Here is a 24293-nt window from a genome sequence, read left to right on the forward strand (position 1 = left end):
GGGATCTGCTTGTTAACAAGGTGGTTCTAAAGCGTAACTGTTCAGGTGGGAGAGGTGGTTGGAGTTTCTTTAGTTCAAAATACCTGAAATACCAAGTGTAATTTTATAGCTGTCCTGCCAGTCATGTGTTTGCTCCCTGCTCTAGGGAACTACTTCTCTTAGTTCCAGGGAGACCCAAAGCAACCTGCCAGAGTCAGCAAGTAGAGGCTTTGTAGAAAAGTAGGAATGAAGCAAATGGAGAAGGGTGGTAAGTCCTACTGACTGATGCAATGAGACCTCTCCCTTGAGCACCCTCTCCCAGTCACACACAGCTGGATGTGGTACTCTCAGCTATCCTTTGATAAAGGTTAAAAACGTGCATAGGGTCAAAGTTAAGACTTCCAGAGCCTGGTTCTGTTTTTTGTAATAGTCTGTAAACTTTGTTACACTCAAAATCTTCTTTATGGGCAAAGAGAAGGCACATCTTATATATATAAAACTAAAAATTTCATGTCAATGTGAATGAAATCTTAGTCTAAACATTACTATGTACTCATTACAGAAAATAAGGTCCAGATGTACTCATTACAGAAAATAAGAAGTACTTCTGTGCAAAAAAAAAAAAAAAATTGATAATGAGACTGCAGTTAAAGCTGTTGCATGCAGATTTCTCAGTTTCCACCTGTTTTCTGGTAGTTTGATCCCCCTTCTTCTGGTCCTTTGTATTCTAAGGTTGATGATTTTGTTTTGCTAGTGGCAGTGATGTCGGTGGGCATATTATAGCAAGTTGTCAGCATCTGGGTCCTTCACTGGGTAGGATAAAATGTCACGATGATGGCTTCTTCTTCACTCACTTGGAGTTTCCTTTATGTTAGCTAATATATTTTCACACGTTTCCCTTTCTTCATTGATCTGGTATTCCACATTACACCTGATGTTACTGAATATGATGGTTTTTAAGCATTCTAAATACTATTTTTTTGTTTTCTTTGCTACCCCTAAACCCAGTTTTGTTCAGTTCCCCTGTCTACAGATCTGCATTTCTCTAACTGGCCAGTGGTGAGATGCTTATTACAGCAGTGGGATCTCTAATGTCAAGTATGTGCCCCATCTCTTAACATCCCCTCCCTGTATTCCTCTGTGCCACATCCTGGGTCTCGTCAGGGTCTCCTTGTCGTACCAGACCTGTTCTTCCTCAAAAGGGAAGAAGAGGGGCAGTCACTGATTTCTTCTCTGTGGTGACCAGTGACAGGACCTGAGGGAATGGCCTGAAGTTGTGTCAGGGCAGGTTTAGGTTGGATATTAGAAAAAGGTTCTTCACCCAGAGAGTGGTTGGGCACTGAAACAGGCTCCTCTGGGTAGCGGTCACAGTACCAAGCCTGACAGAGTTCAAAAAGCATTTGGATGATACTCTAAGGCACAAGGTGTGACTCTTGGGGATGGTCCTGTGCAGGGCAAAGGGTTGGACTTGATGATCCTTGCGGGTCCCTTCCAACTCAGCATAATCTGTGATTCTGTGATTATATATCATTAAGTTACAGTCATAAAATCTGATAGTACTGTACAAAGACAAAGGAAATAGAGCCAATTAGCCGTAAGTGCCTGGTTGATGAGAAAAATTGTTCATGCTCTACCCTACAAACCCCTTATGGTGTGGGAAGCAGGTCAGGGTTTGTGCTGCTTCCTTCAAGTGCAGTTGTAACTGTAGCTTTTTTTTGGATTTTAATACAGTTGCAGATATTTATTCACAGGCAGCTTCTTGGATTATGTTAATTGAAATCTGTTCAACTGCCAAACCAATTACCTTTAGCTTTCCTTGTCAATACCTTTGCTGCTGGATAGATGCTTTTATAGACTCATTTACAGAGGCTAATAATGAGAAGGCTTTGTTTCATGTTTTAAATTAAGAGTTTGATTTTGATTTGGATCTGAATAAAATTCTGCTCTGCAAATCTGTTTAAGTCACATCTAATTCACACGTGGCATGGTCCTTGTCACACAGGATGCTCTGTTGCCCATTGCCAAACAGTCACATAGGGGAGACAGGACAGCTGCACGATGCAGTGGTCTCAGTAGTGGTTGTGACATGGGAGCTCTTATACTCTCTGCTCCTCTATGAGCCCTCTGTGGGACTATAAAGGAAATGTTATATCTTTATTTTCTCCACCTGTGTCATAACAATTTGTATTGCAAAATGAGGCACATTTTTTAAGCATAGAAATGTGTTAGTCTGCTCATTTTTCATTGCTTTTAGTATGTATCTGCTCGAATGAAAATAATCCCTGATACCTTGTTGGTAACAGCATTTTTATGTTTCTTAGCTTGTACAAAGAGAGATAACACTTAAAGACACAGCTTCACGTCTTTGCTGCAGTTTGTTTTCCTCTGAAAATATTTCTTTTCTGAATTATTGTTGTCAGATCTTAGCAAGTAGTGGGGCTTGAGAAACAATGCTTGGGGGTACTGGGTCGAAGTCATTATGGCTGCTTAACTGTTTAATACATAGGAAGTAGGTGGTGGAAGTGAATATTCAATTTCATAATGAAGGGGAATCATGAGGGGAGTGTAGGAATCTCTGTAGAGACTTGTGCTCCTGAAAGTGTTCATAAGACACATGAAAAAGAGGATGAAGAATAGATATTATGATAAAGCTGGGCTTTCCAGAAGAACAACTAGGAAAACCAGGTGAGAGCAGCAAGTGACATACTTAAAAAAGCAAGCAGCTGTTTTTTTTCATGCAGTGGTACCATGGGAGTCCTTGCTGTGGAAGTTGTGAGTGCTAAAAATGTGCATGGATTCCAAAATGACTGAATAGATTTGTGGGGAAAAAGGTTCACTGATATGAAGTAAAAAGGGTAGCATTTCAGTTCAAATCCCTGTGGCAAGCTGAGAGGCCATCCTGGAGAGAATAGATGTCTCCTTTTGAATCCTGTTGGTGAGAGATCCTTGGCTAGGTGGACCTTTGATCTGAGCTGAAAGGCACACTCTAATGTTCTTCCGAAGAAAATCAGTCAGCCCATGGGAGCTTACTTTCCCACCCCTTCATTTTCCTTCCCTGTCCTCTAGTATCCCCTTCTTTCCTGTCACAAAGTCGAACACTTTCTTCTGACTTACTCCTCTGCTTTTCTCATCCATACCACCAAATGTTATTTGAGATCCATCCTGAAACTGTTCTTGCCAAGGTTTCTAATATTATCTCCTTTGTTTGATATATCATATCTCTCTCTCTCTCTCTCTCTCTCTCTCTGTCTCTCTCTCTCTCTCTCTTTCTCTCTCTCTCTCTCTTTGCCTTCTGGATTCTTGATCCTGTCTGTCCCTCAGCACCTCCTGAAAAGGATCCTCTTCATTTCCTCTCCCACTTTCTGTTAAATTTTCACATAGCTTTTGCTGGTGCCCTTCTGTTATTCCTTAAACTCTGGGTAGTCTCCTTCTGTAAGGCTCCCTGTAAACAGCTATATAATTGTTTTCCTTAAAGCCTGTCGTAACAGATTTTCTGTGCTTTGGTGTGTGCAGGGAGGTTGGCAGTGGTTAATTTCCCAGCTGTCCACCAGTGTTTTCCATGTTTTTGGAGCACTCATGGCTTTGTGGATGTGGTTGTGCTGCCTTCAGGCTCACTGTGCCTGGGGCACTTGAGGCAAGAGCAGCCTTTTAGTGTGTTTGAGCAAGGCACTAGAGCTCCATGTGTGGGACATTTGGGTGTATCACAGACATGCAGTAACTAGGATAGAGCCTGACATTTATTCATGCTGATAAACTACTGTCTCGTGTTATGAAAGCGACTGTCTTTCATTCAGATAATTTATAGACAGAATACTGGTATATTCAGCCTTTAAAACATACCACTGGAGCAAACATTAATAAGCACATCAAACTTTTATTCTGCTTTGGTTAAATTAAAAAAAAAGATGCTTTGAAAGTTCACATTGGATATGTTCTCACTTCAGGATGTAAGTGGACCTTCAAGAGGAAAGGCATCAAAGGCTGGTAAAGCCGGATCTAAAAAACGGGTAAGATCCACAAGTCTTAGAAAATGTTTTTTCCTTCTTTAGCTTGAGGTGCAAAATAGATTCAGTCTCAACAATGGCTTTTTTTATGGAATTGGTAATATACCAATTGACTTAACAGTAAGGGATTGCTCTGGGTTTCCACTGAGCAGCGAATTACGCTAGCAAGTTAGAATGAAAATGTTGGCTAAATCAAAGGCACAATTCAAGGAAAATGCAATATGAAAATATTAAAGCAAAATGTTTGGGGTGTAAATTCCAAAATATAAACTGACTCAGACAGTGAGAAAACTGCCTGCTCAGTTTAGAAAATTCAAAATACAGTCCATATTCACTTAACATAGCAATACAAGTATTAGAGAAAATAGCATTAACTTTTTTGACTGAAAGCCTCATGATAATGTCTTTACTGTTGGGCAAATAAATGCTTAGAATACCCTGATTTAATCTACCTTCCTCTTATTTAGCTCCATTGTCATGGATGGGAGAGAGAGTCTACATGCCTTTAAACAAGCATATTGATAAACAACTTTTCACTTTCTTGGGACAAATCCCAGTCTTGCTAAATGTTCCTCTTTTGACCCTTTACAAATGAGAAGTAATTTACTTTTTAAATGAAAATCATATATAAAAATGTTAAGCGCACAATACTTTTTATCTGATTCACTAGGGAAAACAGCCACTGAACTAACTGGCATCAAATTGTGTATGATGAATGTCCTACAAGCAGGTGTTCACGTGGGGAGCATTAAATCCCAAACGGCTGTTCTGCCATCATTGTCTGTTTTGTATCAGAGCACCTGACCTTCCTACAGCTTGCTCATTTCAGCTCCCTTGGGGAAAAAGAGTAAGGCTGCAGCCTGTTACTTCCCCTGGGTGCCTGACATATACAGAATTCTCTGTTACTTTCAGCCACTGCACATTTTGTCAGAGCATTGTACTTTTTATCGTCGTGGAGCTCTGCAGATAGCAAAGCTTTGCTGGGTCCGGTTTCTGTACCTGCAACCAGGCTGCACTTGTGCCTTGGACTCACCCACAGCTCTGTATGGCCAGAAAGTTTAGCCTTATGGCTATGAAGTTGAGGCCTGAGAGAACTCTCTTTAAAAGAATGATTGATTTATTTTAAATTAACTCATTACATGTTTTGAGTGGAGGGAGAAATTTTGCCTGGAGCAGTTAAGCACTTCAATCAGCAGCTTTGCGTTCTGACAGTTTTTGTGTAAGGACAATTAATTGAAATTCATTCCTGCAACGATTCATTTTTCCTTTAATGGTATCATATCATGACATCAACCCAAGGCTAGCCCAAGGAGGTCAGCAGTCTGTTTTGGGAGAATGCAAATCCATTGGCCTTTACAAGAAATTCGTTAACATTCCTCTGGGAGCCACATCCCTGCAGCTTTGTATTTTGAACTTTTTTCTAAGAATAGCTTATAGAATAACACATCAAGAGTAATTTCAGGTCCTTGACTTGTGCTTTTGAGACCCATTAAGCATGGGTCTTTTGGGTATTATATGGTCAAAAGAAACAGAATTGCCAACTTTTAAACTGAGGTTGACGTGGAATTACTTGAGTTTTGTCACTGTTGTTGCTCCAGTTTTATTACAGGGCAGGACCTATCTACAGAAAGCAGCTCTTCCAACTTACTGAACTCTTACTGTCAAGTGTAGCCATTCAAAAAACTTCAAATTTTGTCTTGATATTTGAATTTTTCTGCTGTGCTCAAAATGGGGATGGGTGGGGTAATGTTGTTTTTATCTCCTTGCTCCATGTCTGAAGAAGTTCTGCTTTGGGAGGGAGAGAAACAATCACAGTTTTGTTACACTAATGAGCATTTCTTTCCTGTGCAAGGATGAAGATGCCTCCACTGAAGCAGGAGATGCTCTTGGAGACTTGGCAAGGGCTCTTGTCAAATCCCCAGATCAACTGGAGCTGACTGAAGCTGTGAGTAAAACAATACCTGTATCAACATAAGATATGTACAAAGCTCCATAAGCTGAAGACTACCCATTGGTTTTGGAGGAAATCCTGCAAGAGTAAAACTCCAATACTTGCTGAAGTACAGTGTCTGCAGCACAAACTGAAATGGCTTTCAGCAGGAAAACAGAGAGCACGTGCTTTGAAACACAGTTCTGGGCTTAAGACAGCGTGACTGCCTAGAGCTGATCCAAAAGGGGAATGGAGCTGGGGCATCACTCAGTTAAGAAGGATCCCAGAGCCAACCCCGAGCTTTTCAGATGCCTCTGTGCAATACAGGGAAGTGTCCTAAAATTTTACTGCCATTTCTTCCCAGCTGGGTTCAGCAGGATTGCGGTCAGTCACCCTTCCAGCTGCAGTTGTTTCTCTCTTCCCACTGCCTTATAAAAATCTAACATTGCTCCCTCCGAGTCCTCCGAGTAGCTCTTATAGGGAAGTTTTATGCATTTCCTCCAACGCAGGTAGTAAAAGCAGTTACTAGCAGTACTGTTTTTTGTTCATAGTGATCAGTCCTAAAAGCACTGCCACTGAGCTTACTGTTTAGTTTTGGACAGTGTAAGCTTGAAGACACAACTTGTCTGTTTTGCTCCATGGAATGCAGCTAGCATTTTTTAAGTGCTACCATATCTTAGATAAGAATTACCATCAAGAAAACGCCTTGAAAGACTATGTAGAAAGCGGGATGACTGTTCTGGATTTCACTCTGAGCCAGCCTGGCCCCAAGCACTGTTCTTGTGGAGGCATCAGCTGCACATGGAGTATCTGCAGTGAACTGAACATCATAGAACTAAGCATAAACATGGTGATTTTTGTTGCTGCTTGTTGTATTAATAGTGAAGTTTTATTTACAATACCATTTTTTTCCATTCCAAAGGAATTAAAACAGGAAATTACACGCACCTTGACAGCTGATAATCCCCAAGCTCCCCAGAATATTGTCAGATTCAGCTTTAAAGTAAGTGTGACATGACCCGTAAAACTGAAATGAGATTTTTTGCAATTAATTGGTTTTGTGTTTTCCTTTGATATATAACCAGGTAAATTTTCTGTTAATACAACTTCATCTTTTTACGTATTTGCCGCCAATGGTTCCCAGAGGGTTTTTGCAGAGGGTAAAAGTCTAAAAGCATTGATGCATTTATTTAGAAGTAAGATATTGCAATTACAGAACAAGAACTGGTAGTGGATGTAATTAATGCAGCTAATCTCAGGTGGTAATTTTCCCCATTCTGTGGTGGTTAGAGGACAAAAAGCAATTCTTTTCTCAGTCTATAGGGCAGTTATGCCTCAGTATCCACACATAAAGATTCAGTTGTTTGAATTATAGGAGAGCTCAGAAATGTGTTTTGTGAACTCACTGACAATCTTTATTCATGATGAGTAGGAGTGAGCAGAGGAGGGTGCATCAGTTGGCCAGAAAACATCCAAGACTCATACCTTCACAGCTGTGTGTGCAGGGCATATGCTGCATTACCTTGGAGCAGCTTTCTCCTGTGTGTACAGCCAGCAGCTGCAGGGAAGCTGCATGGGAAGAATAGAATGATGGCTTTGCATGGGAAGAGTGGAATGATGGCTTTGCCTCCCACTCCTCACTTGGAAGGGTTGCATGCCCTCAAAGAAAGGGCACAGGGACAGCTCCACCAACTCTAGCATTGGATTATCCCAAATTTAAGGCAGGTGTCATGATTTAATCCCAGCTGGCCCCACACAGCCACTCACTCACTCTCCCCTGGTGGGATCAGGGAGAGAATCAGAGGAGTAAAAGTGAGAAAACTTGTGGGTTGAGATAAAGACAGTTTAATAGGGAAAGCAAAAGCTGTGCAAAGCAAAACAAGGAATTAATCCACCACTTCTGTGGGCAGGCAGCTGTTCAGCAATCCCCAGGAAAACAGGGCTCCGTGTCTCTTAATGGTTTCTTGGGAAGACAAACATCATCATTCCAAATGTCACCCCTTCCTTCTTCTTCCCCCAGCTTTATATGCTGAGCATGACACCATAAGATATGGAATATCTCTATGGTCAGTTGGGGTCGACTGTTCCATCTGTGTCCCCTCCCAACCCCTCGTGCCCCTCCAGCCTCCTCACTGCTGAGGTGTTGAACAGAAAAGGTCTTGACTCTGTGTAAGCACTGCTCAGCAATACCTAAAACATCCCTGTGTTGTCAACACTGTTTCCAGCACAAATCCAAATCACAGCCCAGTAGTAGCTACTGTGAAGAAAATTATCCCTGGCAAAACCAGCACCTAAGGGAACAGACAATCAGGTAAAATATTCCTGGGTCTGTCTTATTTCTGTGCTACTGTACTTTTTTGACCAACCATTGCATGAGTTCACCAGAGAAAGGAAATCAGTCTTGTGGAAGCAAATAAGGTCACCTTCTCTTCTATTTGGAGCTGACGTTTTCCATATTTATGATATATAGGCAGGTGATCAATGATCCGTATCCTCAAATCCTCCACGATGATGGAAGTGGGCTTGGTGCTATGCTGTGATTGGTGCAGTAAAGAGTATTTTTAAGAAGAAACTATTAAAGCATCTGTGGTCTGTGATGTTTTCTGATTGCTTTCCGGTGCAGCTCAAAATCTAAATTATACAGATTGAGCTGTTCTTTACTCTTACTGTGAAGATGGTGAGGCACTGGAACAGATTGCCCAGAGAAATTGTGGATTTCTCAACCCTGAGAGTGTTCAAAGCTAGGTTGAGTGGGGCTTTGAGCAACTTGGTCTAATGGAAGGTGTCCCTGCCCGTGGCAGGGAGGTAGGAACTGATGATCTTTAAGATCCCTTTCAACCTAAACCGTTCTATGATTCTGTGATTTTGTTGGGTTTTTCCTTTTTGTAGGAACGAGAATACAAACTAGTAGACTACCTGGATCAAACAGCCATTCACTTCTCTTTGAATGGAAACCTGATACCCAAAGATTCAGATGAAGGCAGGCGACAGAGCATCAGATCAAACATTGAAGCAGGTAGGTTTGTTTTCTGAAATCACAGTAATTTTCAGATAGGCATTGGTTCCACTTACTCAACATGATGGAATGATCATGATTCATTACCGTTGAGTTAAACAGCTCCTAGTTTGGTTTGCATCGTTGTTGGGAATCAAAATCAGAAGTACTGCAGTTTCATTCTAGTAATAACATTGTCACCTTTTGTGGCAATGTGAGCAAACAGTCACCCTCCAAATTGGGAATTTGTTACTGTGTTGTCTAATGAGACAGCATTAGGAAAGGATGCATCTGTATATTAATGCTTCAGAAGACAGAGGATCTGCAGAATATGGTAGAATATGTCCTATTATTCTGGGCTTATTCACTTATCCTTTCTGTCATCAGAAAAGGCTCCTGATGAGACTCCTGCTGAAACATCTGAACAGGCAGAGATTAAAGATGAAGAACAGGCAGGAGATACTGAGGTAATTCTGCACAGTCAGCTGAGAGATGTCCATTTTATTTTTAGTGTTAGATTTGAAACTGTATTATTATAAAATGGGTTTGCTGAGAAGCTTCTGTGATTGATTCTTTTATATCTGAGATGTCTCTGCTGTAGGTGAGAACCTGCAGAAAACAGCTGGAGTCCTGCTGCCATTTTTCAGTTGCAGAAGCTGTGTTGGGGGATCACATCGGATCTGTCTTTGTCCAGATGTTATATCAAGATGCAGTGTAATTTGATGGGATCAGGAATCTTCCTGACAATATGTCCATTGGTGAAAAACAAAATGTGTAGGGATGGAAGCAGCATGCATAACTAAATTAAATGAACAGTGGCCTGATTTAAAGACAGTTGACTGATAGGAAAGGAGTAGCCTTTGAGAAGCTTGTTTTTATCTACACAGTGCCAGACCCTGGAATCGAATTCAGACTAGTTTTAGATGGAGCTCATTGTCTAGCAAAGAAAGGAAAACACAGGGTAGTTGAACTCTAATGGAATCTTCTGGCCCCTGAGTCCATTTTACCAAAGGCAGTTGTGCTATGTTATCTCTTTCATGGTTTTGTTTTCAAGAAACTTCAGTTCCTGGATTCCTATATTCCCATTTAGATATCATTTCAGAATCTCCTCACTCTGATTGCTGGAAGTTTTCTAATTTACGTCTTAAATATTGAATCCAACAGTCTGAGAAGAAGGAAAAGTGGTTCTGTTTCTTTCAAGGTGGAGTCACTGCTGTGTTTTCTTGCAGGCTGCAGGAGAGGAAGAGGGAGGAGAAGAAGAGGGAGCAGCTGAGGAAGAAGCTGAGGCAGCCGAGGCAGCAGAGGCAGCCGAGGCAGCAGAGGCAGAAGAGCCTCCTCCTCCAAAAGCACCTGAGAAGAAGCTTCCAAACCAGTTCAACTTCATTGAGAGAGCTTCAACGACGCCCTTCAACCCTCTGCGGGTATGCTGCAGTGCCTTCAGTGACTTGGAGGATCTTTGCTTTGGGAGGGCATGTGTTTGTGTCATATCCTGTGATCTCTGTAGATACTATTAGGAAAAAAAGTACAGTGTTTTGCTGTTGTAAAACATTTGGGAAGGGGAAAATGGTGACAGAAAATGTCTTGCCTCATGGACTCTTGGACAGCCTACACCAAAATGTTTTGGTGCTGTTGTAAATCCTTAAGCCTCTACTTGGATATAGTATTTTTCATGTTTATTTTCTCGTCTGAAAAAGTACAGAGCGATGGCTAGGACAGTAGCTGAGGACTTCTAATGCATGAAAGCATTTCCTGTTTGGCACTCAACCCTTTTATGATCTCTTACTTCAATTCTTACTAGTTTAACAGGGGTATTAATGCCTTTATATTAAAAGGACAAATGTATTTGTGCTTGTATTAAGCATGGCTACTGCAGTAACAAACCCTTGTATGATAAATCTTTACTGCTGCTACATGGTACATCTCCCTCCCACTCTGTGCATGCACTTTCCAATCACTGTAGACCCAAAACCTTATATTCCTTCCCTAAGCTTTTTGCTGAGCCCACGGCCATTCCCTTTGAGTGTGTTGTCATGCAACCTCCTGATTGAGCAATCCCAGTAATGTTGGCCCCCAGCTGAGTGCTCAAAAAGGAGGTTTCTGCATTAGAGATAGAAGTTTCAGAGAGACAGTTCTCTTGCTTTCCTTGCTACCCTACAATCAGAGTATATACAGGTTCCTCAGAGAGCCTGCCTGACTTCTTGCAGCCGTTACAGGTACAGTTAGGTACCTTTACATCTGATAGACTTGGAGGGAAATAAGAGTAACTGTGCTGCTGGAGCTACCATCTCCTGGAAGGAATACCATCTCTGCTCACTGGTAGAGACAGAGGATCTCGAGAGAGTTTATCTGACAGTGAGGTGCTTACTACAAAGTTTGAGCTAAGATTTCTGCATCTTTCAAAATCCCAGTGGAGGCCACGGAATTAATTATTTCTATGTTCCCAGTCTGCATCTTCTCTTCCCATTGATTTTATTGGAAGAGGCTTGTGTGCCTCTGTGTGATTCTGCCTCTGAAAGCAGAATATAGACCTTAAATAGCTGTGAAGTACTGCTGTGTGCTGTACAGGATGTACAGTTTCCACCTCTGAGACTTCTTCGTTTCAGAGGTCAGTGAACAGCTACAGGCAGCTTCTTAAAAATGTTCTGACACAACAATTTTTCGAAAGAAGATGCTGTTCCATTAAATGAAAGTTTTACAGAATTATATTAATTCATTTCAGAATGTTCATGTAAGGATGATAAAAGTCTTATATCAGTAGCATCAGATGAATTGTTTATAAGTTTCATTCTGTTCAACTCCTTTGTTTGTCTGTTCTATCCAACTGGCTGTTTAAAATATAGGACAAAACTTTTCAAATGTGGTAGGAAGTCATAACTGATACTGTAATTGATATCAGAATGTTTCAAATGGTAGACATAAAACAAACCATTTGAACTCCTTCAAAATTAAATACTGAAACTGAATATTTAAGTATGTGGGGAAAAAATCAGGAGGTCTTGAGAACCTTCTTTTGGTCCAAAAGAAAATCTGTTGCATGATCACCAGGAATGTTGTGCAGTGTTCTAGGAGTCCTTTGTCTGTCAAGTTAATCATGCAGACTGTTTCCACAACTGGACTGTGTCACTGCAGAGGGTTTCAATGTCAAGATTACTCTTCCTTTTGCGTTTCTTTTTTTTCAGGAAAAAGGATGTCAGACGGAGCCTATACCTTCACTAAATTTCTCAGCCACTATTCACCAGGTATATACATATAAATATATATACTCTTTACCTTTAAAGTTTTTTAGAGTATATTTAGGAAACTGAGATATGAGAAAGTTAAAAACAAATTATTGTGTTTGTATTCCTTGCAGTGGAATGAATTCCCATGCATGGGCTTTGGTCTCTGGTTTGTGTCTGAGGACAAACTAGTATGGCCCTCTTTTCTGCCTAATGGGTGAACTTGCTCATGGTTTTTATTTGTAAGGTTAAGTGTCTCAGTTTAGCTGCTTTTAATTGGTTCATTTTTTACCAGGCACCCTGACCAGTCTGCTTTAGAGACTCTTAAATGAGTGGAAATGGGGAAATCACAGCATGAGAATGGTTTTGGACTCAGCAAGAAGTGGGCTGCAGCTTGCAGGGCACTGGCTCCTCTAGGGACACAGAGTGGGAGTGGGAACTGTCCTGTTGCTGAAGATCTTCCATCACCGTGTGGTGAGCAAGCTGGTTATTTAGGAGGATCTAGGGTCCAGCATTCAATACCTAGTCAGCTGCTGGACACCTCCATCACCTGAAGCCACTCGATGCAGGCTTGATGGGGTCTCAAAATACAGGAACAAAGCAATGAAAAAGCATTTAGGACATGTCTGCATGCTAGCTCCACTTTGAACACATTGTTTAGAGAGTGAAGACCTCTGAAGATTTTGTACAACTGGAAATTTACGAAAGTTCATGGAGTTTTTGGGAGTATTGTTAAGAATTTGACATGTGCAGCACTTGGGTTTTTACTTTTTCTAAGTTTAGCTGTATGCAAAAGCAGGTTTCTCAAGCCCGAAGATGAACCCAATCAGAACGACAGCAAAATGAACATGGAAGACCAACCTATTGCAAGAAACTTAGCTCTGTTTTACTGTAGTGGGAATGTGCCTATATATTAATGATGAAAAACTGTACAGATTTTCTCCATCCCTTAAAATAATGTAAAAAAAATTATTTTGGATGGAATTTTACACATGAAATATGCTACAGCTTTCATTGGAGAGGGAATCCAGCCAATTCTGCTGGTCAATTCCCAGATATTTACAAAATGTATTTGTGTTTGTCACTGATATGAATATTGTTTCAAACCAGTGTATCAGACTGGTGTTGAAAATATTGTTTCGTTACCAGTGTATCACAGGAACACCCAAGGAGAAACTATAAGGCAGTGGCAGCAACTTAAAAAATGTTGTTATAGGAAAGTGGTAGGAATGGGAGTGAAGATGTCTCTGTCAGGTTGATAGATGTATCCCAATCTATTCCTGAACCTGAAATCACAGAGTACTTGGCTGGAAATCTTCCCTCCCTCCAGCTGGAGTTTTCTTCCATTTTTTTCTGGCAGTAAGATGACCTGAGACTTGGAACAGAGATCTACAGATAATCAGACCGTGGCTAAGATTTTGCATGAAATGTTTGAAAGCTGAGAGAAAAAGTTTTCCATTTCTTTCTTTTTATTCAGTTGAAATTTTCAGTGGATCTAAAATAATATTTTTACGTAAACTCTCCCCCCCCCATTCTTTTTCCTTCATGTTCTTTCTTATGCTCACATTTTCCTATCCCAAACTTTTCTGTTCTACTCCTTCTCATACTTGTGCCATCTTTGTCCTTTCCCTGATATGTGGAACATCTTTCCATTTAATTTCTGCCTGCAAATTTACAACGCAATGCGGTTTTTTACTAGAGGTTTCTGCTACCTTTCTTTATTCCGGTGTTCTAGTCTGTATTATCTGTTTGAATCATACTCCCTCTCCCAAGCTGTGTCAGATTGCCTTTTGTTTTTGTCCTGAAAACAATAAACCTGCTTCAGATAGGGTACTAGCACTTCAATACTAATGAATAATTCTTAAGTAGAAAAATTACTTTTGAAATCTGCTCAAGTAAGACATTTGTGGCATGTGGCACAGCAGAAGATGTAAAACTGCTCTCAGTTTGCATCATATGCTGCAGAGTTGGAGTCCAAGATTTAAATTGTGTTAAGCAGCTACAATTTAATTTTCCAACACCACATGAGAAATGTCATAAATCAGATGTTTAATGCTTGTTTCCTATTAAACACTGGTAAATTAGCCAAACACAAAGTCCTACAAGAAAGATACGGAGTCAAAGCAGTAAATAGAGTGTTGGAGGAAGGAAATTATTAAAAATGCAATAAAGTGTTCTTAAAACATAAGACATACCCCATTGTGCTTTAAAAAGTCTGGACTTCAACCCTTCACTTTTTGTGCAAGAAGGCAGATGTTCAGCTAATTCCAGCAGCAGTGTTACTGTGGTGATGACTACATATTTTTGGGATGGTGTAGATGACTGCTCTCAGGAGTATTGATCAGGTCGTGATAAATCTTACCTCTGTGTCTCTCAGTGGGACATCTATGATGCCTATGTGGAGGAACTTCAGAGAATGGAAAAGGCAAAAGAGAAAGAAAAATCAAAACCTCAGGCAGTAAAGAAAGAAGAGGAGAAGAGAGGTTTAAGAAAGTTATCCCATGTGGAGGTACAGGTATGTTTCATAATGCTGGAAGAAGGCTGCTTGAAGTGGTGCTGGCTACGTCCGCAGTGCAAGTCAGGTGAAAGCAAGTCATGCTGGCAGTGTAGCCAGTTGTCTCAGCTGGCAAGTAACAACCTTAAGAAATGCAAAAATTACTTTTTCCTAGGAATTGTATTTCCTACCAAAAAATCCTGTTTTATACAGCAGAACAAGATTTATGTTTTGCTGTATAAAGCAGGATTTCAATTTTGTGTGATCTTATTTTCAAACCTGATTTCCAAGTGAGCTATATTGCTTTCTTTTGTGCAGTATGTTTGTGTCTCATTTTTTATTATTATGTGAGGGATAAAAGAACAAAATAAGTAGAAATAGTGTGTGACTTTTCCATTGCAAGGGATGCAGAGATTTTACATAAAATGTTCAACCTGGAAGGCAGAGAAATTTAGGATTATTTCAAAATACTGTACTGTAGTAAACCACTTTTCACTATTTCTTAATTTTAATTATAATTTTATAGAGTTACAATTTATACATTTTCTGATTGTAGATACATAAATGATATATAATGTATAATTTATATAAAAGCTAATGATAGTTAATTGAAATAGAAGACTAGATACTTAAAATTGAATAATGATTCTGTGAGGCTTGACGAAATTTGTGGGGGGGATTTTTGATGCCTCATTTATTCATTTAGTTGGAAAGTGACAGAAGTGCTTGGAGTTCTACACCATGGTCACACCACCCTGTTACCTCAGGCAGGGTGATGTGACCACCCCAAGAGAAGATCAGTCACTCCAAGTCCTACGAAGTAGCACAGTGAATGCAAGGGCTGCTGGACTGGAGTACCTCGCTCAGTCTGGCTTCTCAGACTAGCAGGTATCCTAATGCCTGCCACATTCCAAGCTGATGCTGTAACCTTGCTGTGAGGGTGATACTACCCCCTAATCCAGGCTCCTCTGGAGTAATCAGGAGTAGCCTGGGAGTGCCTTGTGGGCATGACACAATTCATTCCACTCAAGTGACAGTATCCCCATCTTAAAAATATCATCCCACTTCAAGCACTGAGGATACACTATCACAACCCTGCAAGATTTTCTTCATGCTCCAGAATGTTTTCGAGGGATTCAGGAAGTTTCTGTTAGGGTTTAACAGAGTCTGATCTGTACAGAATTGTGGGTGGTTCTTTCCTCCCCAGTCTAAGTTAAACCATTTAGAAGGAAAACTGAAATAATTTCTATGATGAGTGGAGCAAAGTACACTGAGAACTGTAATACAGAATCATGGCAGTTCTTAATTTGCCCCTGAAATAGGTGTAGATATATCAATATATGTAAGATATATATATATATATACATATATATATATCCATGTAATAAGAGCTGATTTCTGAAACAGGCTTTATCACTTTCATACCATATGGCTGATACAACTGCAGAGGATTTGGCTGGCTTAGACACCCCACAGCACTGTGCCAGCATAAACCTTACAGTATAAACAGACCATGTTCTGATAGGCTTCTTCCTGTGAATTGTGCCATAGAAATTCAAGGTCCTTTCAAAAACTAGTGAACCTTTCACCTGAGTATGTTTTGGAGAATTAAGCCTGAAGTCAACACTACAATTATAGGCTTAAACGGTGGACTGCTAAAAACTGATGATGAAAATAAAGTAAATATTCTACCAGTGAAACCATATTGTAAAAAACCTGCTACACGCTCCACTGACGACAGTGGGAAATTGGAATCCAGTAATTCATGATCTGTTCCTTTGGTGCTTTGCTTTTCACTCTTAACACTTTGCAGAGGGCTTGCAGGAAAGACAGAAAGTCAAGTGAAAGGAAAGCTTCATTATGCAAAGCCAGTGTCCCAGACTGGGACACTCTCTCTGTGAGGCTGGTGGACCAACTTTAGTTGCATGAAAGACCTGCTAAATTTTCCACTAATTAACTGGGAAAATGCAACCCCAAGTACTCCAAGGCTCAAATCAGACTTACAACAGTTGTTGTGTCTGTTCATGTGTAGGTCTATGCAAATTAAAGGTTGATGGCATCAGAATCTGTATTTCTGCTCTCAAGTCACAAATGGAGAAATGGGTTTTGTGGAACTCCTAACTCACAGATTACATACCTTGCGCTATGCTTATTGAAACAGAGCTTTCCCAGCTGAACACTTTCTGAGGATAAACTGTGTTTGATCATTGCTGAAGGGAACTGTGGAACATCAGACAGGAGACGTGGCTGATCTGGATCAAGGATGCAATGGCAAGAAGCAGCAACTGATTTCCACCATTGTTTTGGTCAGGCTAGGTATTATCAAAAGTTACTGTGAAATCTACTGAGATAGCAACAAATTCAACCCAAAGGAAAGAAGAAGAGAAAATGAGTGGCTCTTACCACGGATGGATGCCTGATGGAATCTGTTGCTATGGTAGGAGGCCATGAAAGAGAAGATCCAAGAACTAGAGCCACAGCTGGAGATGTTATAGGGATTAGATGAAGATTTGAAAAGGTAATGGATGAAAAGAGAGAGAAAACGGTTCTGGTACTAAGTAATAGGTCAAGAGAACACATGACTGGGAGAGGAAAGATGTGATCTGTGAAAGAACATGGTCAAAAGCAGAAGAGAGGAGGGGAGGGGAGGAGAGTCTTGACAGTTAGGCAGAAACTTCTCGCTAGGGGAAAAGAAGTGGAATGAAGCTATGCATCATAGAGAAGCTGGGAGATCATGGTTTAGCAAAACAGAAGAGAGAGGCAGCCAACAGGAAAAGGAATGGAGGTAACCAAGGATACCAGCAGAAAAAAGGATGAGAATGATATAAAGAAGATATGAGTGAATAAAAGTTGGAATAACAGAAAGTATTTGACTGGAGACTGTGATGAAGGACTCTTCGAAATCTCTCGGTGTGCCTGGATCTAGGGAAGAAAGGGTGTCCTACATCTGAGGGCAGTGATGCAGCATTTGAAACTTTTCCTCAGTTTTCAGTAAAGGCAGTACACTGAACATGGAGAACACAGAATATCAAAGAAGAACGATATGAAATTTTCTGAGCTGAAAATATCTGGAAGCAAAGATAACTAGGCAGAAATGTTGTCCTGTTCTTGCTGTTCCTAAGCCATCTGCTTATGGTGGATGTCTGATGGAAGCTGTTGCTATGATAAGAGGCCGTAAGGGAGGATACTTGATGATCTTAAAGGTCTTTTCCGATCTAAATGATTCTATGATTCTACAATCCTGACCCAGATACATGCTGGGTCTGATCCAGTACAACCCTCCTCGTGTTGTTGCGTGAAGTTGGAAATTACAGTATCTGAGGTAGAAACAAAATGCAAAGACCTTCATGCAGTTGATGCAGGCTTGCTCCTCTGACCCTGAGCTGGCAAGGCATGAAATCATAAGTCTAATAGTAAGGTTTTTTAATGAATCTGTGCAAAGAGGGTTGGAGCTATGTAATTAGAGTATCACAAAGACATGTTGTATATAAGAGGGGTAAAAATGATTCCATTAATTTGACCTCTAACAATACATGAGGCAAGAGAATTAATAGGGAGGAAAAGAATACAGAACTGGGAGTATATATGAAATGGAGTAAAATACCACATGTTTACCAAAGGTAGGCTGTGTCCAAATAATCTCACCTCTTTCTTTGATGAAAGGCAAATTGTGTCTTCCCTTAATGAGGAAAGTAGAGTACTGGTAATCTATCTGCAATTCTGCAAAGCTATTGATATGGTGCCATTAGGCAATTGTTAGACATACCAGAAAAGTTGTTATTAGTACAAACTGGGAGGGTCTGGTGGAGAGGGAGACTGCATTTTGGAGTATCAAAACAGTCTTTGGTAAGGTGAGGGCTTACAGATTGTAATGATAGGGAGAAACATGAGTGTGTTGGTTGAAGAGTTGTGATGTGGCTACGAGAGACAAATATATTGCTGGAATATACTCTGTGATGGATAGCAGAGAAACTGTTTATGTTAGGTAAGGTGGGGTGATACATTTTCAGGAATAGTACAGGGATATGTGATTTTAATCACCCTTTTCAAAGATGATAGATTGCAAACCTGCACACATACGGAAAAGAAATGGAAAGCTTGAATACATGATACTAAAAAATCTTAGCATATTTATCTGTTAATGCAAAGATGGAGAAGGAATCTGAGTTAGATAGCAGAGAGGGAGAATTACCAAGGCAGAGGATAGTGTCAACAGAAATATAGATGGATGTGAAACAGTAAGGAATATGTTAAAGCTGGAACTTACTGTGCTGGAATGATCTCTAATCTCCTCTGAAACAGAAGTGATTGATCATTGTCCTAAGAAGTCCAAACAAAATTTATATTTAACAGAGAAATGTGCATTTCTGAGTCATGTGGAGTCCTGTCTGACTTGTCTATCTCACTGTAGCATTACCCCTTTCTGAGATATGCCTGGTGAGGCAGCCCAGAGGGTCACAGTTATCATTTGGCAGCCCTTGGAAACCACTAATATTTTTTACATAACAGCTGAAATTAGAATGCAATTACTTTCACATTATTCTTCACCTGTTCCTGGTCATCTGTAGGACTGGATGAGTTATTACTGACTCCCTTGTCTTCAATTTGCTGTTAACAGTGTATCAGAATTAAAAACGAGGAGTGAAAATGATAAGTACAGTTTTGGAAATTAATAACTAGTTGACACAATTCAACCTGGGGAGCTTTATTTGGGATTTACAGTGGGTGTTTGCAGTGCATGGAGGTGTTGGCTGGGCAACAGATGACAACAGCCCTGTACTGTGCTTCTTTCTTTGCAAGCCAGGGGCTCCTCTAGTCACAGTATGTGTATTGCTAGAGGTATGAGCAGTTACTACAATGATTTTAGGGTAGGGTTTGTCTTCTGGATACGTAGTTACACACCAGCAGAAGCTTTTTTTTGTGCTTCAGGTTGCAGGAGTTACACATTGCAACTGGCCAGCTGCTGAGAGGCAAATATGAAACCATTAGTGTTAAAGAATTGCAGAGCAAGACCAAGACATTTCTTTTCAAATTATTAGCCCATTATCCATCTTACATATGGTTCAATTAACATTATTGCTGTTCTAAAAATAACTTACGAACAGAAATAAACAAAACAAATTTGTTATCCTTTGAGCTGGCCCAGAAATGGCCTTAAGCGGAAAAGTGAGTTTCAAACAGAAATTTAAAAAAAAAAAAGATAAATTAAGCCTAGCACTTCCTCTGAAGATCTATTTCAGTAGCATACAGAATAAATAAAACGTGAAATAGGACAGGATACAATGACAAAATGACTTACACCGATCCAGTTTAATGCCAAAAATGTAGTTAGTCATGGCTGTATTGCTAACAACACAGCTACCTAACAGAAAAGCTGACTTAAAGCTTTTTTGATTCATCTGGAGAGTTTCCTGCATTGCAGAAAAAAACCCCAAACAATTGAATAATACATTTTTTTCTGCATTTACCGAGGGTTTTTTTTTCTTCTTTTTTTTTCTCAATTTAAAGCCTACTTTCCACTGACCAAGAAAACCCCCAAAACTATGGAGTCATAGTTATCATGGAATCATAGTATCATAGATTCATAGAATATTAAGACTCCCCTGCCATGGGCAGGGACACCTTCCACTAGACCGGGTTGCTTAGAGCCTCATCCAACCTGGCCTTGAATACTTCCAGGACGGGGATGCCCACAGCTTCTCTTGGCAACCTGTGCCAGTGTCTCACCACCCGCACAGTAAAGAATTTCTTCCTAATATTTAATCTAAACCTACTCTCTTTCAGTTTAAAACAGGTGTTCCTCATCCTATCTCTAGACTTTCTGATAAAGAGTCCCACCATGTATTTCCTGTAGGCCCCCTTTTGGTACTGGGAGGTGCTATAAGGTCTCCCTAAAGCCTTCTCTTCTCCAGGCTGAACATCCCTAACTCTCAGCCTGTCTCCATAGAAGAGGTACTCCAGCCCTCTGATCATCTTCGTGGACTCTGCATGGACACTCCAGCAGGTCCATGTCCTTCCTGCGCTGGGACCCCAGAGCTGGATGCAGTGCTCCAGGTGGGGTCTCACCAGAAGAGCAGAAGGGCAGAATCCCCTCCTTTACCCTGCTGCCCACGCTGCCTTGGGTGCAGCACAGGACAGGATTGGCTTTCTGGGCTGGGGGTGCACGTGGCCACATCATATTCAGATTTTCATCCATCATTACCCTCAAATCCTTCTACTCAGAACTGCTCTCAATCCATTCATCATCCAGCCTGTATCCATGTTTCAGATTCCCCCAACCCAGGTGCAGGACCTTGCACTTGGCCTTGTTTAACTTCATGGGGTTCTCGCAGACCCACTTCTCAAGGCTCTCCAAGTCCCTCTGGGTGGCATCTCTTCCCTCCCGTGTGTTGACCACACCGCATGGCTTAGTGTCATCATAGATGAGGCAGGATCCAGCATTCATCTTTGAGTAAGCTTTATCTTATGGTCTTCAGTCCAGAATGTTGTCTCAGGTTGGAAAGTCAGAATGCCTGCAGTGCAAGTTTCCTTGGATGTGTAAGAGCCCAAGAACCACAATCCTGCTCATGTCTGCAGGGTACAGCACTACCTTTCTTCCCCAGCCCCTTGCAGTAGCAGATGCTTGTTCAAACGGAAGAGAAATTTTGTCCTGCATCATCGGTTAATGGAAGCAAATAAACGTGGTGAACCAGCAGGACTCCAGGGGACCTGTTCTCTATACCTTGTAACTGTGACTTTTACAGCGTTGGAGAGAAAATTGTTTGTTGCACTTCTCTTTTTCTAAATTGTATTGTAACCTTTTCAACATTTAGCCTCTATCAATTAAGGTTACTCAGAGCAATATGCTCATGTCAGCCAATGGCTTTTGTAGTCATAATCCTAATACTGTTGGAAAAATGTCAGCAGAGATGAATTGCTTTTTTTTTAAGGATGTGTTTTAGAGAAAAACAGATCTTATTGTGACAGAAGTAAAAATGACAACTGAAAGTCAAACGAGAGAATTTCAAGCAATTGAGACTATTGATTTCTACTTGAGATGTTTCAAGCATTGTCTTTCTCTTCCTCTTTAATTTCTCTTAATACTTATGACTTCCTAATATCTAGGGAATATCATGCAGTGTTAAAATTTGAAAACATCTTTTCCTGCACTTTCTTAAATTCTGAAGATGACAGTAAATTCTCTGTGCTGTTTTCAAGAAGTCGTCCCCTAGACCCAGGGAAAACCCGAAGAACATGAGAGAAACCCCATGGCTTCAGATGACTATCCACAAGTGAATGTGGTTGTTGGTTACCCTTCCTTAAAGGGTAGGAACCCAGCAAGAGTATATCTCAGTGCCAAATAGTTTTTCAGCCTTCAACTATTTTCAGCTACTTTCTAAGCATTATGCACTTCGAATGGAAGCACTGGCTCCTTGAAACCTTGAGGAATTCTTGCATCTACAATACTCTTTGGCAAGGAGTTGCACAGATGTGTCATCTTTCTGTAAGTCACCTTCTTTTGTTTGTTTTGAACTTGACTTACACAACTTTCACTTGACACCTCTATTTTTTGTAGCAGAAGAGACAGTGAACAGTCAGACCCTGTCCATCCTCTCTGGACCATTTAGACCTGTCTCATGTCTTCCTGAGCCATTTCTTCTACAGACTGGCATGTCCCAGCCGACTCAGTGTTTCCTGGCACAGACACCATTCCAGGCTTGGACCATCCTTGCTGCCCTTCTTTCAACTTGGTTTCAAGTTCTACATAATTTTTTCTGAGATGGGAAAAGAAGACTGCACACAATACTGGAGGTGTAACCAAACTATGAATTTATAGAAGTATAGCATTTTTTAGAAACTTTTTTTCTCTCTTGTTCTCTCATCTCTGTGTCATCCTATGAGTTTCATGCTCTTTCAAGCAGGACTTAATCTCCTTTGAGTGTGGCAGAGCCCAGGAAAGATGTGGAGGGCTGGACACACATAATCTGAAGTCATGTTCTTAGTTCTGACTGTGACTGTGTGATGTAGTTTTGGTAACTCATTTCACTTTTTCTTTTCATGTTCAGAGCACTCTCTGAGCTGTGTCAAGGATGACATGTTTCTTTTCAGTATTGACACTGTGAAGAAAATTTTGGTGTGCTGGCAGCCATCAGTTCCTAGCACAGGATTGAAGATGAAAGGCTTTGAAACAGTAATGGGGCTTTGGGGCAGCAGTAGCAGGTGGGCGTTCAGGTACTTGGAGCAGCACACTCTCAGAGCACTTTACATGTGCCCTGGCACTCTCACATCATTGCACAGAACTGTGATGGCATCGTCCTGCTGGTTCAGCACAGTCTGTGGACTTTTGCACACTGTCCTTCCTATTGCTGGCACCCAGGCTTCCTGTCCTACTTGCTAGTTAATCCAGTTTGGTTTTTGCTGGTGGTCAACATGCTCACACAAAAAATAGTTGAAAATAGAGTTTGGTAAGAAGGTGGTTATAGGATTGTGATGATCAGTCCCAGGGCTCTGTCAGACAAAGCATGTCAACCTGCCACCTGCCGACAGGCAAACGGCCCCTGCTGGGCTCTCTTTTCTCCATTTGTCCATGGATGTGTGGATGCATCAAGTTGGAATTACCTGGTGATTAATTAAAGGACTCCTAAATCCTCTGATGTTTGCTTGACACACCACTTAGAGATCTCCAGGTAGGGACAAGGATGCTCATGCATGATCAAGCACCTGTGATTTCATTACTGAGTGTAATGAACTGCTATATCCATTGAGATGGAGGAGGAATCGTGTTTGCTTTTAGCTCATCCTGTCATGAGTTAGCTTGAAAGACAAGACTCTTAACTGCCTTCACAGGTAAGTACCTTCCAAATGAGCTAAATCAGGAACAAACACTGAAGTTACTGCAGCTCAGCTGTGAATGGCATCTTGCTAAATTTATAATAAAGTAATTGCTTTATTTCAAGTGTCATTATCATTAGGTGCTGGTTTGAGGCATTTCAAATTAATCTGTACTCAAGATCAAAGGACTCAAGTTTTTCAGTCACATGAGGTCTGAAGGACATGTAAACAGATAGGAAATACATTTTCTCTTCCTTCGTTTCTCTTCAGCACGTTGAGCCTATAACCAGAGTTGCAAAGGCTGCTAAAATAGCAGAGCGGATGGTGAATCTGAACACCTTTGATGACATTGCACAAGGTATGGCCCACTGAGAGATGCTTCTAACTTAAGCCTGAAGTCCTGCAGGTTAGTATCTACAGCCATAGCAAGGACAAGGTAGAGCAGAACAGAATAGAATAGAATAGAGGAACAGAGATAAAATGAGCAGGGCTAGGAACCTACTGACTCACACAAGGCAAGTAGTACAGCAGACCATGGACATGCAAAGAGGATGCCACATTAGCCATGCTCTGAGCTTGCTGGGAACAGCAGGTCTGGTTGGCATTGCCCTCCCTGTAGCACTTCCATCCCTCAGCAGGTACTTTTTTCCTGGATGCAGGTGCTGGTGACAGCAGCCAGAGCCGATCAGCTCTCTGCTCACATACAGATCCCAGCTGCGGCAACATATTCAGTCTTGATGTCATTGTGCAAGAGTTTCACTCTCTCTGCTCAGATTCCTCCTAAAGGGCCATGTCTAGTTCTGTGGGTGACCTAAGGTTGCACCTTGCTCTGGGTTTCTACTTTCTTGTTAATCCTTTGCTA

At 40.9% G+C, this 24293-nt stretch overlaps 1 protein-coding gene across 4 annotated transcripts in view; it reads left to right on the forward strand.

The window, feature by feature from the left end:
• DNAI1 (dynein axonemal intermediate chain 1) overlaps positions 1-24293 on the forward strand; it is a 141164-nt gene that overhangs the window by 8543 nt on the left and 108328 nt on the right. For all 4 annotated transcript variants that reach the window (XM_039382622.1, XM_039382623.1, XM_039382624.1 and 1 more), the window contains exons 2-10: positions 3924-3986; positions 5836-5928; positions 6836-6916; positions 8803-8929; positions 9296-9375; positions 10138-10329; positions 12088-12147; positions 14504-14641; positions 23702-23789. In XM_039382622.1, coding sequence (XP_039238556.1) covers positions 3924-3986; positions 5836-5928; positions 6836-6916; positions 8803-8929; positions 9296-9375; positions 10138-10329; positions 12088-12147; positions 14504-14641; positions 23702-23789 — 922 coding nt within the window. The remainder of the gene's footprint in view (positions 1-3923; positions 3987-5835; positions 5929-6835; positions 6917-8802; positions 8930-9295; positions 9376-10137; positions 10330-12087; positions 12148-14503; positions 14642-23701; positions 23790-24293) is intronic.

This window comes from Pipra filicauda, unplaced genomic scaffold (assembly GCF_003945595.2).
Source record: "Pipra filicauda isolate LSUMZ 115617 unplaced genomic scaffold, ASM394559v2 scaffold278_size1010298_pilon, whole genome shotgun sequence".
Classification (NCBI taxonomy): domain Eukaryota; kingdom Metazoa; phylum Chordata; class Aves; order Passeriformes; family Pipridae; genus Pipra; species Pipra filicauda.